The 13,912-nt window shown below is 39.5% G+C and overlaps 1 protein-coding gene across 1 annotated transcript; it reads right to left on the bottom strand.

Annotated features, from left to right (window-relative positions):
• Positions 1–9,845: 9,845 nt before the first annotated feature.
• Positions 9,846–12,595, bottom strand: LOC103446373 (probable mannitol dehydrogenase). The gene is made up of 5 exons (XM_008385506.4): positions 12,321–12,595; positions 12,008–12,121; positions 10,761–11,274; positions 10,371–10,524; positions 9,846–10,253 (listed from the first exon to the last, which is right to left on the bottom strand). Exons 1-5 carry the CDS (start codon positions 12,422–12,424, stop codon positions 10,048–10,050), a joined length of 1,092 nt encoding a protein of 363 aa, XP_008383728.2. The 5' UTR covers positions 12,425–12,595; the 3' UTR covers positions 9,846–10,047.
• Between the last annotated feature and the right edge of the window lie 1,317 nt (positions 12,596–13,912).

A 13,912-nucleotide genomic window follows, 5' to 3' on the forward strand; every position in this document is an offset into this window, starting at 1 on the left:
AGGAAAGGATAACTAGAATCAAATCTTATCTAGGATTTACACAATCATACTTAAACTAGGAATGTTTACAACACTCCCCCTTGAGTGGGTAAATACTCAAGGTAGATTCAGCATCATGCAGAAGTTGAGGAAGTCGACTCGTCAGCACTGATTCCAGGGAACAACGCTTATTCTCAATAGGGTAGGAACTTGCATAAGTAGTAAGTCTCACTAAAAAACCCTAAGGCTATGGCAAAAAGCCAAGTAGGGACAAAATCCATAGTCTAAGGAAAAATGCATGAGAAATGCAAAGTCAAAAGAAACGTCTACAGGACGTCATCAGGGATATGACCAGCCCAAGGTGGGTGCCTCGTTAAAACCTAGTTAGGTAGCAAAAACCCAGTGGGAAAAATGCTCCTAATTGTAGGGAAAAAGAGTACATTAAGATCAAGCAAGTATCTAGAAGATACTCCCCCTGAGTTTGACATAATTCCAAAGAGAAATAGCAAAGTTACAACTCAGAAAGTTTACGCATACCAATTCCATGAACAAGCTTCTGAAATGTCGCCTTCGGTAGTGATTTGGTGAAGAGGTCGGCCAGATTGTCTTGTGATCGGATTTGCGTGACTTCAATCTTCTGATGCTCTTGTTGTTGATGTGTAAAGAAGAACTTCGGCGCAATATGCTTGGTGTTGTCTCTTTTGATGTAACCCTTCTTGAGCTGTTCGATGCAAGCTGCGTTGTCTTCAAAAATCGTCGTCGGGGCATTAACGGCGGGATGAAGATCACAGGAGCTTCGAATATGGCCCACTACTGTTCTCAACCAAAAGCATTCCCGAGTTGCTTCATGTAAGGCGAGAATTTCAGCATGGTTAGACGAAGTGGCAACTAAGGTCTGTTTAGTTGACCTCCAAGATATTGCGGTGCCTCCAACGGTAAAGACATAACCCGTTTGAGAACGCGCCTTGTGCGGATCAGATAAGTATCCAGCGTTGGCATAACCAACAAGGCGAGAATCAACCCGATGAGCATAAGGTGCGGCATCACTCGAGGATTCGTAGGGATAGAATAAGCCTAAATCCGTAGTACCCTTAAGGTAACGGAAGATGTCTTTCACGCCAGTCCAATGTCTGCGTGTTGGTGCATTGCTGTATCTTGCCAAAAGATTAACAGCGAAGGAGATGTCGGGTCTAGTGCATTGAGCTAAGTACAATAAAGCGCCTATCGCACTTAGATAAGGAACTTCAGGCTCCAAAATCTCTTCATCATCCTCCTTTGGACGGAAGGGATCTCGCTTTGCATCTAGCGTACGAACGACCATAGGAGTACTCGAAGGCTTCGCTTTATCCTCATTAAAACGGCGCAACACCTTCTGGGTGTAGTTCGATTGATGTACTAAGATTCCATCCGAACAATGCTCTATCTCGAGACCGAGACAGTATCGAGTCTTACCTAGATCTTTCATCTCAAATTCCGACTTCAGGTGCGAAGCAGTTCTCGCGAGCTCTTCAGGAGTTCCGATGAGATTCATGTCATCGACATATACTGCAACAATCGCAAATCCGGAATGTGACTTCTTAATGAACACACAAGGGCATAGTTCGTTATTCACATATCCCTGACTAGTCAAATACTCACTTAAACGGTTATACCACATTCTTCCGGATTGTTTCAAACCGTATAGTGAACGCCTCAGCCGAATTGAGAGCGTGTTCCGGGGTTTGGAAATATTTGAACCAGTCAATGTAAGTCCTTCGGGAACTTTCATATAAATTTCCGTATCAAGATCCCCATAGAGATACGGGGTTACTACGTCCATCAGCTGCATATCCAGTTTTTCGGAAACTACCAAACTGATAAGGTATCGAAAAGTAATCACATCCATAACGGGTGAGTAAGTTTCGTCATAGTCAATCCCGGGGCGTTGTGAGAAACCTTGTGCTACAAGACGAGCTTTGTAACGCACAATTTCGTTCTTCTCATTACGCTTCCGAACGAAAACCCACTTGTAGCCAACGGGCTTCACATGTGGAGGAGTAGGAACTACAGGTCCAAACACCTTACGTTTCGCAAGTGAATCAAGTTCGACTTGGATTGCTTGTTTCCAGTTTGACCAATCAGCTCTACGTCGACATTCATCAACGGAACGCGGTTCAATGTCATCGCTCAACATGATCTCAGTAGCTACTGCAAATGCTAATGCATCGTCGACAATCATCTCATTTCTACGCCACACATCATCTAAGCTAGCATAATAGACCGAAATCTCACGATTCTCGGGAGGAGGATTCGTCTCTTCAAGGACGCTTCCATAATCTAGAATTTCCTCATGAGTTGGGTAAAATGAGTAAGCGATAGTCGGATTCACGGTAGGCTCTTCAGGACCTTGTGCCGTGGTTTTCCTCTTCCGGGGGTGTGAATCCTTTGAACCAAGGGGTCTGCCACGTTTTTGTGTAGGGGCAGATGATTGGCTAGCCGCTAATGTACGTGGATCACCAGAATTGGTGTCCCGGGCTTCCAGGAGGGTAGTCCGTCGTACATTTGGTACATCCATCTTTGCAGGTATATTCGCAGCTGGAATATGTGATCTTGTCACGCGCGCTAGATCGGTGAAAGCATCTGGCATGCTCTGAGCTATGCTCTGGAGATCTAATATGCGCTGCACTTCAGCTTCAGACTGAGCGGTGCGGGGATCTAAATGAGACAAAGTGGGAGTCATCCACGATAATTCGCGTCGTTCATTAGGAACGTTGACGTTCTTATCTCCCCCTAACGACGGGAAGACTGTCTCATAGAAGTGACAATCCGCGAAACGAGCGGTAAACAGATCGCCTGTCAAAGGTTCTAAGTAACGAATAATCGAAGGAGAATCATATCCGACATAGATTCCCATCCTTCGCTGAGGCCCCATTTTTGTACGTAAGGGCGGCGAGATCGACATATAGACCGCACAACCAAAAACGCGCAGATGCGATATGTCGGGTTCGCATCCGGTGACCAACTGAAGGGCACTAAATGGTTGTGTCGCAACAGGCCTCAGGCGGACCAACTTTGCTGCGTGCAATATTGCATGGCCCCAAGCAGCGATCGGGAGCTTGGTACGTATGACCAACGATCGAGCAATCATTTGTAAACGCTTAATGAAAGCCTCTGCCAGGTCGTTCTGGGTGTGAACATGGGGTACAAGATGTTCAACTTCAACCCCAACCGACATGCAATAGTCATCAAAAGTTTTAGATGTGAATTCTCCAGCATTATCCAATCGAATAGATTTGATCGGATAATCAGGGTGGTGAGCCCTGAGCTTGATAACCTGAGCCAACAGTTTGGAGAATGCAGCGTTCCTTGTGGACAACAAGCACACGTGTGACCAACGTGTAGAAGCGTCAACCAAAACCATAAAATATCTAAATGGTCCGCAGGGAGGTTGAATCGGTCCACAAATGTCCCCCTGAATCCGTTGTAGAAAAATGGGAGGATTCGAACGAATCTTGTCATAAGAAGGCTTAGTAATAAGCTTTCCCATAGAACATGTTTGACATGCAATTTCATGGATCGAACCTAAGCTTCGGGTTAGTGGATGCCCGTGTGAAGTTTTGAGGATACGGCGCATCGCTATTCGTCCAGGATGTCCCAAACGATCATGCCAAAGTGTAATTTCGTGCGCGGTCCCTGTGGTAGGGCCGGCCACATAGTGGCATTCTATGGGGCGTATGGTCGTAGTATACAGACCACTCGGGTTACGCTCCATCTTCTCTAGAATACGCTTCTGGCCATATTCGTAGGAAGTTACGCACAGAAATTCAACTCCGTTTTCTACGTGGGTTTCAGCGTGGTAATTGTTATCTCTAATGTCCTTGAAACTTAGTAACGTTCTTCCGGAACGTGGAGAATAGAGTGCCTCAGCAATGGTCAAGATTGTACCATTGGACAACATTATACGTGCCTTACCGTATCCTTCGATCAGGTTGGATGGGCCTGAGAGGGTTGTCAGAGGTGCATTCTTAGGTACGAAGTTAGTGAAATAGATGCGTTCACGCAAAACAGTATGCGTGGTTGCACTATCTGCCAGACAACTAACTTTCCCACTAGTCATACCTAGAATGAAAAATTAATTTGAATCGATCACATGCATAAAAGTTTATAAAAACAAGTATCAATTCAAAATAATTTCATTTATTCAAGGATTAAAAACTTAATATCCAAAATAAATCGCCAACTAATAATCCAAAACATAAAGGAAAATTGTTCAAAATCAACCAAAAAACAAGGTGGGGTTCGGCCACAAGGTGGAATTCGGCCCCAATTGTCTTATTTTAACTGAAAAATAAGTCTATGTCTAAGATTCTAATCTTCCATAGGAGTGGTATCCTCCTGAAAATCAGAAACCTTCATCTTTGTAGTCTCCGGTTCGTCCACTTGCAGGAAGTTTGATTCAAACTTCGTACGACGAGAATGATATGCATCCACAACCTTCTTGGGAGCACGGCAAATACGGGACCAATGGTCCTTGGAACCACAACGATAGCACATATCGTCATTCATTGTGGCAGGTGCTTTGCCCTTATTCTTGAAGTTCGGGGCCTTAGGAGCGAGGTTTGGGCGCTTCTGGGCTTTGTTTCCTCCCTTGGATGGGCCTTGGCTCTGTTGACCTTGGTGGGATGGCTTCTGGCCGCCCTTACCACGCCTCTTTTGGCGTTTTGGGTGCTGATTAGTGCTATAATGTGCTTCAGGCACAGCAGTAGCCCCAGTAGGTCGAGCTTGATGATTCTTCATCAACAGCTGGTTCTGCTTTTCAGCAAGAAGTAAAACAGAGATCAAATCCGAGAACTTAGTGAACTTCTGAGCTCTATATTGTTGCTGCAGGACAATATTAGAAGCAGAGAAGGTCGAGTAGGTCTTCTCCAGGAGATCCTCTTCAGTCAAAGTTTCATTGCAAAACTTGAGAAGTGATCGGATTCGACAAACTTCAGAATTATATTCATTCACAGACTTAAAGTCTTGGAAGCGCAAGTGCTGCCAGTCGTGTCTTGCTTCAGGCAAGAATATGTCCTTTTGATGATCGAAACGATCAGCCAAAGCGACCCATAATGCACGTGGATCCTCCTCAGCAAGGTACTCAGTTTGTAGAGCGTCATGGATATGTCTTCGGATGAAGATCATAGCAGTGGCTTTTTCAGCCTCGCCAACAGGTTTATCTGTTGCTTCTTCAATAGCAGGACGCAAGTTCTTTGCAGTGAGGTGGAGCTTCACATCTTGAACCCACTTGAGGTAGTTCCTTCCAGAAACCTCCAAAGCGGTGAAGTCGAGTTTGTTCAAGTTCGACATGTTCCTATCACAAAATAGATGGACAAGATGTGGTTAGTGTAATGGAGAAAAATCAATCCATTCACATAGGAGTAGAACATACAGGTTCTAATAGACATGTATTGGTTGAATTTTGCATGAAAAACTTCGGGTTTTCATGGGTGATATGTTTAAGTGAAAACTTCGGGTTTTCTAACAAGGCATGTGTATAAGAAACTTCGGGTTTCAAAGTAATTATGAACTTCAGGTTCATATATTCCTGCAGGCAAACACAAATATATATGCAAACAAATATGCAAAGAATATATGCAGAAATATTGTATAATGATAAGTGAATTAATTTATTTTTGGTCTTCGGGGCCAAATTAAAGTGTGGGTGAAAATATAAAAACCCATATTATTTAAAAAAAAAATTAAATAATAAAATCTCGGGGCCTAAAAATATAGGCCGAGGACCCTTGGGTGGGGCTACAGGCCCACGGGGAGAGCAGGGGGTTGGGTTGCTGCGGGCAGACCCCCCAAAACAAATTTTTTTTTTTTTCACAAAAAGGCTGCATCAAGCAGGCCCAAAAGAAAACTAAAAAATCTTTTCTTTTTGTTTTTTTTTTCGCGCGGGCCGCATTAGGCTGGCCCAAGAACAAAAAAAATCTTTTTTTTTGCACGGGCCGAGAGGCTAAAGCCCACTAGGGCTCGGGTTGCAGGACCAAAACACCTCAGCCGTAGCTGGGTGTGTCCAGCGGGGAAGAAGGCCGGTCTTTGATTGACGGCGCCAGTGTTGGGGACAGTCCATGGTCTGTGCAAACCATGGGTCGTCGGAGAACCAAGTACTTATCGACGGAGATGAAATCTCGACGTCGGGGCAAAGAGAACCAAAAAAATTCAACTGAATTCAAATGAAAAACCCATGGAATTCTTCTGGAATTTCACGGAATCGGTATTGAAAACGATGGGTTGTGTCCAATTTGCATGACTGCCGGTCGTGTTGCGTCGGAAGAATCGACGGCAAGGACCTGGGCTTCAGGCCGTAGGTCGGGACAAGGTGCTTCAAACGCACCGTGTGGTTCCATGCTTGCGGGTGTGGGTTCTCGGTTTGGGTTGGGCCATCGCAGGCTGCGGGCCTGGTGGCTTGCGGCCTTGCATGGTGCACAGGCACGGGTTCGACTAGAACCCTAATTCCCAAATCGCAAAAAATATTTTTTCAATTATATTATATGCATGTATAATTTTAATGAATCACATATTTATGTTGATGCATATGCAAATAATAGTTTCAATGCATGTACATATGTAAGATTCAATTCATGACAAATATCAAATTCACATAATTGTAGCAATTTTGATTATGAAGCATACACAATTTACGTAGAATCTAAAATACGTAAAACGTAAAGTTGGGTCATGCATCATGGTGAATGTTCATACTATCAGGGCTTGCAAAATATCGAGTTAAAAGCCGTTGTTTGGAAAGAACCTGATTGCGTGATGATATGGATGAACTGGTTTGATGCAGAAAAAAAATTTCCAACGTCAGATTCCTAAGCGCAGCGGTAGGAGCGTGCTGATAACGTGTTGTGGTCTATTTTATCTGACAAAGGGACTAGGGCTGGCGGCAGAGAGAGAGAGGAGAGAGATGTGTGTTTGTAGAATTGTAGGGGAATGTGTGTGTTGTTATCCCTCCTACATTGTGCCTTTATTTATAGTAGTAAAGGGAGAGAAGATATTTCTTCTCCTCCAAGTAATACAAGTTGTAATAGGAAAGGATAACTAGAATCAAATCTTATCTAGGATTTACACAATCATACTTAAACTAGGAATGTTTACAACAAAAAGGAAACAAAAAAGAGATGGAAAAATGAAAATTAATAGAAGTGCAGTGGTGAGAATATTTTTTTTAAGTTATTGACTTTTTATCGCACATGATATATCCCACTATTTTTATAATGACACGTAATGTACTACTATGTGTACCGGTCAATTATACATACAAAATAAATAGATTTAAATCTACTTAATATATATATATACACACACACACACATACACCATTGAACTTGATGGGATACGAATTCTCCGAAACAAATTTCAACGATCACAACCGTCAAACTTGTTTGTAAATGCTTTGAGATCACATCACCAAAAAATCACAAAAAACAAACATTCAGAGATCAAGTAACGAGACAAATCTTTTTGACAATTATAAACGAAAAATCACGATTTAACGGTTATTTTAACTCCGATTTTGATGATTTTTTACAGCTACACTCCTTGACCCTATATGAATACAAAGAATAAATTCGATCTTCAATTTAAAATATTTACACAAGTGGATACCACAAAATCTTATGTTATACTTAATGAAAGTATAAATAAACTCTAAGTGTTAGTCAATCTATTGTTTTGATGGGATACAAATTCTCTGAAACTAATTTCAACGATCTCAACCGTCAAACTTGTTTGTATATGCTTCAAGATCACATCACCAAAAAATCACAAAAAACAAACATTTAGAGATCAAGTAACGGGACAAAACATTTCGACGGTTATCAACAAAAAATCACGATTTAACGGTTATTTTAACTCCGATTTTGATAATTTTTTACAGCTACACTCCTTGACCCTATATGAATACAATGAATGAATTCGATCTTCAATTTAAAATATTTACACAAGTGGATACCACAAAATCTTATGTTATACTTAATGAAAGTAGAAATAAACTCTAAGTGTTAGTCAATCTATTGTTTTGATGGGATACGAATTCTCCGAAACTAATTTCAACGATCCCAACCGTCAAACTTGTTTGTATATGCTTCGAGATCACATCAGCAAAAAATCACAAAAAACAAACATTTAGAGATCAAGTAACGGGACAAAACTTTCCGACAGTTATAAACGAAACATCATGATTTAACGGTTATTTTAACTCCGATTTTGATGATTTTTTACAGCTACACTCCTTGACCCTATATGAATACAAATAATGAATTCGATCTTCAATTTAAAATATTTACACAAGTAGATAACACAAAATCTTATGTTATACTTAATGAAAGTATAAATAAACTTTAAGTGTTAGTCAATCTATTGTTTTGATGGGATACGAATTATCCGAAACTAATTTCAACGATCCCAACCGTTAAACTTGTTTGTATATGCTTTGAGATCACATAAGCAAAAAATCACAAAAAACAAACATTCAGAGATCACGTAACGGGACAAAACTTTTCGACGGTTATAAACGAAAAATCACGATTTAACGGTTATTTTAACTCCGATTTTGATGATTTTTTACAGCTACAGTCCTTGACCATATATGAATACAAAGAATGAATTTGATCTTCAATTTAAAAGATTTACACTAGTGGATGTGAATATCACAAAATCTTATGTTATATACTTAATAAAAGTATGAATCAACTATAATAATTATATATATTAATTTAACAATTGTATACCCCTAAAAACTATAGTAATTATATAATATACTTATATATATTAAATTAAATTTAAAAAATTGATGACCATTTGGATCGGCTAAGATTTAATCTTTTGAGAAAGACTTACAACCTTGAAAACAAAAACTCTTTCATTTTGCATATCCTTGCACATTTAATATTTGTAATAGATTAGTAGTGTATGTATTATTTTTTTATTAGGCTCTTATTTTCGAGTGTAGTTATAGTACTTAAATGACAAATGTTTTAATGTTTTGAAGTAATATTTATGTGGCAATATGTGGTATGTGCAAATTAAAAAAAATATATATTTTTCTTAACGGGTCATAACGGGTCGGGTCACTTTACCCGTTGGTTAAAGTGACACGACCTGTTAAGGACCCGTTAAGATAACGGGTGTGACACGACACGACCCGTTAAGATAACATGTGTTACACGAAAACGACACGAACACGACAGACACGACCCGTTTGCCAGGCCTACTGAGGCTGTTCATGTTGCATGTTATAATGGGTCATATGGCATTTGGTTTAAACGGTTCTTTTCTAAGTTCTCCCCCCTACTATTCAAACTTACCTTACTAAGATAGGACAAACATGAGAGAAAATTAAGGATATCACCCAAAAAAAGGAAGTTGAACCAAATCATTCTTTATAATAGTTAGTTAATGCATTACCAGAAATAAGTCTAATGGCGATGGATACCGAATCGTCGACAATAATTTTATAGGGGACAATATTTCCTCATTCTGAAGTTAGAATAAAGTCCTTCTCCACTAACTTGACATCATTTCTATTGGAGAATAGAGTTCCACATCAAGCATTTGACAAAGTGCAATACGACTTATATATGAGATATATTTCTGCCTCTAAGTCAACGAGGCTTCTATGATAAAACTTCACACCTAGCAATAGGTGGTTAATTGAGGACGTTAATGGAGTGAACCAAGTTATACTAGAAGATAACTCGAGTTTCTTATCAAGCTTGGATCTTATAAGAAGCAAGCGAAGCTTAGCTTGCTAGCAAGCAAACAAATTACACAAGCAAAGCTTATGTAGAGTGATATTCGGTTTAGTTCGGCTCGTGTTAATGAATTATCTTGCGTAAAACGAAAAAAAAATCATTCCAATAAATTCACACAAACACTTCAAAATACATTCTTCAACTTTGTAGTATGAACTTAAGATCAAATAATTCTCGCAATGCTCATAAAATTAATCCTTATTTCCAAGTCTACGTAACATGGTGGCCTATTTCCAAATGGTGGGCTGTGAAGGTGTGCAAAGAACTCCAATCTGTTGATTGTTCAATATGGAGAATTCAAAGTGTTTGCCACATCAATGACAAAGCGGTACTTAATATCAGCCTTGGCAACTCTTTCAAGGGCGGTGTTGACGTAATCCATCGGAATAACTTCGACGTCCGCTGTGATATTATGCTTTGCAGCAAAATCTATCATCTCTTGTGTCTCTTTCATTCCCCCAATTGCACTACCAGCAATAAGCTTCCTCCCTATCAGAGATTCATCAGATAATTTTTTTCTTAGATATATATCGATATGGAGTTTGGATTAATTAGAAGAAAAAATTGTTAGCAAAACTAGCTTGGGGGAAAATAAAATGAACTTACCCAACATTAAGGGGAAAACTGGAAGTTCAGGAGGTTGTACTGGAGCACCCACCAGAATTAGTTTTCCATTGGTCTTCAACATCTCAGTCAAGGACAAGAGAGGGTGAGGGGCCGAAACTGTATCGATGATACCGTCCATTGTACCCATGGCAGCCTAATTTCATGTAATTACATGTATGTAATAAACACAAGTTTCGTACGACACATATATAAAGGACAAAACAAATATCTTGCTATGCAGTTTAACATGGTACGTTGTTGGACTTTAATTAAACACTGTTAATGAAAGTTTCCAGTTTTACAACCGGCTTAGTTGGTTTTGCCATCAAATCTCCAATTGACCAAAACAAAATGTGAGTTCTGGTTACACGAAAAAAGTCAAATGTGTACCTGCAATTGCTCCTGGTCATGACTAATCAGAAATTCATCAACACCAAGTTGCTCCATTGCTTCCTTCTTCTTATTCGGAGAAGTACTTATTACAGTCACTTTTGCTCCAACAGCTTTTGCAAACTTCACGGCCATATGACCAAGGCCACCAAGCCCTACTACCCCCAAGTGCTTACCAGCCTCCATGAGTCCAAAGTATCTCATCGGGCTGTATACTGTGATCCCGGCACAGAGCATGGGAGCAGTACCTTGCAACGACAAGTTATCTGGGATTCGGACGGCAAAGTGTTGATCGACTACTAGTTTGTCAGAGTATCCACCAAAGGTTCTCGATCCGTCTTCATGGTGTTTGTTGTAGGTCCATACAATTTTAGGGCAGTAATTTTCCAAGTCCTGTATGCAGTTATCGCATGAGCGACATGAACCCACCATGCACCCAACTCCAGCTATGTCTCCTACTTGGAATCTTGTGACATTGCTACCAACCTTTGTCACTTGCCCTACAATTTCATGCCTACAAAAAGTATGATAAAAATGCATATATTAACTAGCAGTGGCAGATCCTGGAAATATTATTTGGGGATCAGTAAGAATAGCGCTCGCAGCGCACAAAATTTATTGGACAGAATAACATGCAAATTAGCATTTCATCGAGTCTTGATAGGCCTGAGGCCATTACTGCACATTTGTCGACAGATGCCAACGACTTCCAAGCGAGCTTGTCGACTACTATCAATAGCTTTTGAATGAGCATGCCAATAAAGATCAATTTATGCCAAGTGAGCCTATCGACAGATGTTATAGCAACACATCAAAAGGCATGAGGCTAGTAGCTATCCTGCTCAATGTCTATAGAGGCAATTCGTCGAGCAGTTGGAGGGCAGCTTTGGAGGGTAGCTTTCGAGAGCATCTCAGATTTTCAAAGGGCATATCAAATTTTCAAAGAAAAAACTAACAAAAAGTCCAAAAAACTATAGTTTTAATGAAAAATGACAAATAAAGGTATAGTGAATGGTACCAAGAAAAGGTAAAAATGTGGTTTTTCGTTAAATGTGAATAATACCGAGAGTGTTTCTTTAAAACTCTCAATTTTTAAAAAGCATCACCCAGCTCTTCTGTAAAGAATTTCTGATCTGAGGGTCAGTTGACCCACCTTGGTCCAACAAGATGGATCTGTTCCTGTTAACTAAAAAGTAACAAGTAATAAATTGATTTGAGATAATAAATTAAGTAATAGACGTACGTACCCTGGGACAATGGGATAGATAGTCAGTCCCATTTCATCCTTAGCTAAGTGAAGGTCTGAGTGGCAAATGCCACAATAGAGTATCTTCATGCTGATATCATTACTACCAGTAGTTCTGCAAGTAAAAATACACACACATACACAAACATGTTACTGATGAAACTTATATCTGATGCACCAATTAATGTTAAGGTAAGCCAAATATTTATGCTAGTACACATGGTAAAACTAACTCTAAGGTCGGCAATGATGAAAAAACTACGATATTATTTGATGAACAAATTTGATGATCAGTGTAGGGCCGACATGAATACCTCCTAATGAAGTGGAACGGAGAGAGAATTCCCGAGGAATCTCTAGCGGCCCATCCATAGGCTTTCACTGCTTGCTCTGCTGCAACTAATATTTCTTGAGACATTGTGTGTTTAAGATAGTGTATCTGTGTAAGAGAGCTAATTTCAAAGGTGATCAAGTGATCGAAAATTTTTGAAATCACCAAGAGTTTTCTGTTCAATTGCGTTGAGTTTGTGGGTTGTGGTGTCTTTATTCGGGGGTCTACATGCGTGTGTATATATATATATATACGCACATATTTATACACTATATGGTTGGTTGTGTTAACCTACGATGAATGCAAGAGTTAAGATATTCATATGAAATTGTCAGAGTTGGCAGTGACGTGTATTCAGGCTGGCGGACATTTTTTTTATTTCTCACTACTCAACCGAAACCATAAGCTGACAGAGAGAAAGTGGAGGAGAGACGAAGAAAACAAGTATATGTTATTTTTTGCCCTGCTTTTGGTTGTATACTAGGTACCAGAAATTTGAGGTGGGTGAAAGAATACAATGAATGGGGAAACATTTAATATATATATACATATGGAAAGGGATCATCTCGGGATCTTTTCCATCAAATCCACCAAATCTAATTATCTGCGCTATTAAAATTTGATCCAACAACTACAATAAGGGGGTCTCTTTAAAAGTTATAAACACTTCAACCGTTTGATCAAATTTCAATAGTCCGGATGACTTCAACCGTTCCGATATATATATATATATATATATATATATATATATATATATGTTGCAGTCATATTTAAAATAGGAATGTGATTGTGTAAATCCAAGGAAATCTGGGAATGTATCTTATATTCCTATTAGGATTAGATTACCTATTAAATGTTGTAATCCTAAAGGGAAATGTTTTACCCTTCCTACTACTATAAATAAAGGCACAATGGGGTGGAATAACACACACCTCACAATTACACATCTCTCTCTTTCTCTCTATCCATGCCGCACCCCTCTCTCTCTATGGCCTCCATAATTGTTCAGTAAATTATGCCTACAACACGTTATCAGTACGCTCTTGACGTTGCGCTAACAAGAGAGTTTGATCTTCAATCTAGGGAGTATTACGTCTTTAATCATTCTTATCATGATTAATTTAATTATTTTATTGAATTGATCTACATGCTATTGATTCAATTTAATTTTTCTATGTTAAACGTGATACAACGAATTGGAGATGCAATTTCGGCTTTCGGAGAAGGATCTTCTACAAATTCAAAGGCTTATTTGTTTTCTGCTACTCAGGTACGCTTAAAATAAAGGAAGATATTTGAAACGGCCCATGAAGCATGAAAACATTCCCCATGATGCATGAACCCCCTACATTTATATTTACCTTCCGATATATATTGTATATGTTTCATATATTTGTCAATATATATATTTGTTTCATGCATTACGCAATAATTGCTATGTGAAATTTGTGAGTCAAAGAATCGAAAGAAATTAGAAGCATATTAGGGTTTTTCTAAACCTTAAAGGATTTGAAAAAAAAATGGGGGAATCAGGACATGGTGCGACACACCACCGCACCATCATTGTGCAAATAA

The sequence above is a fragment of the Malus domestica genome, chromosome 01 (assembly GCF_042453785.1).
Source record: "Malus domestica chromosome 01, GDT2T_hap1".
Classification (NCBI taxonomy): domain Eukaryota; kingdom Viridiplantae; phylum Streptophyta; class Magnoliopsida; order Rosales; family Rosaceae; genus Malus; species Malus domestica.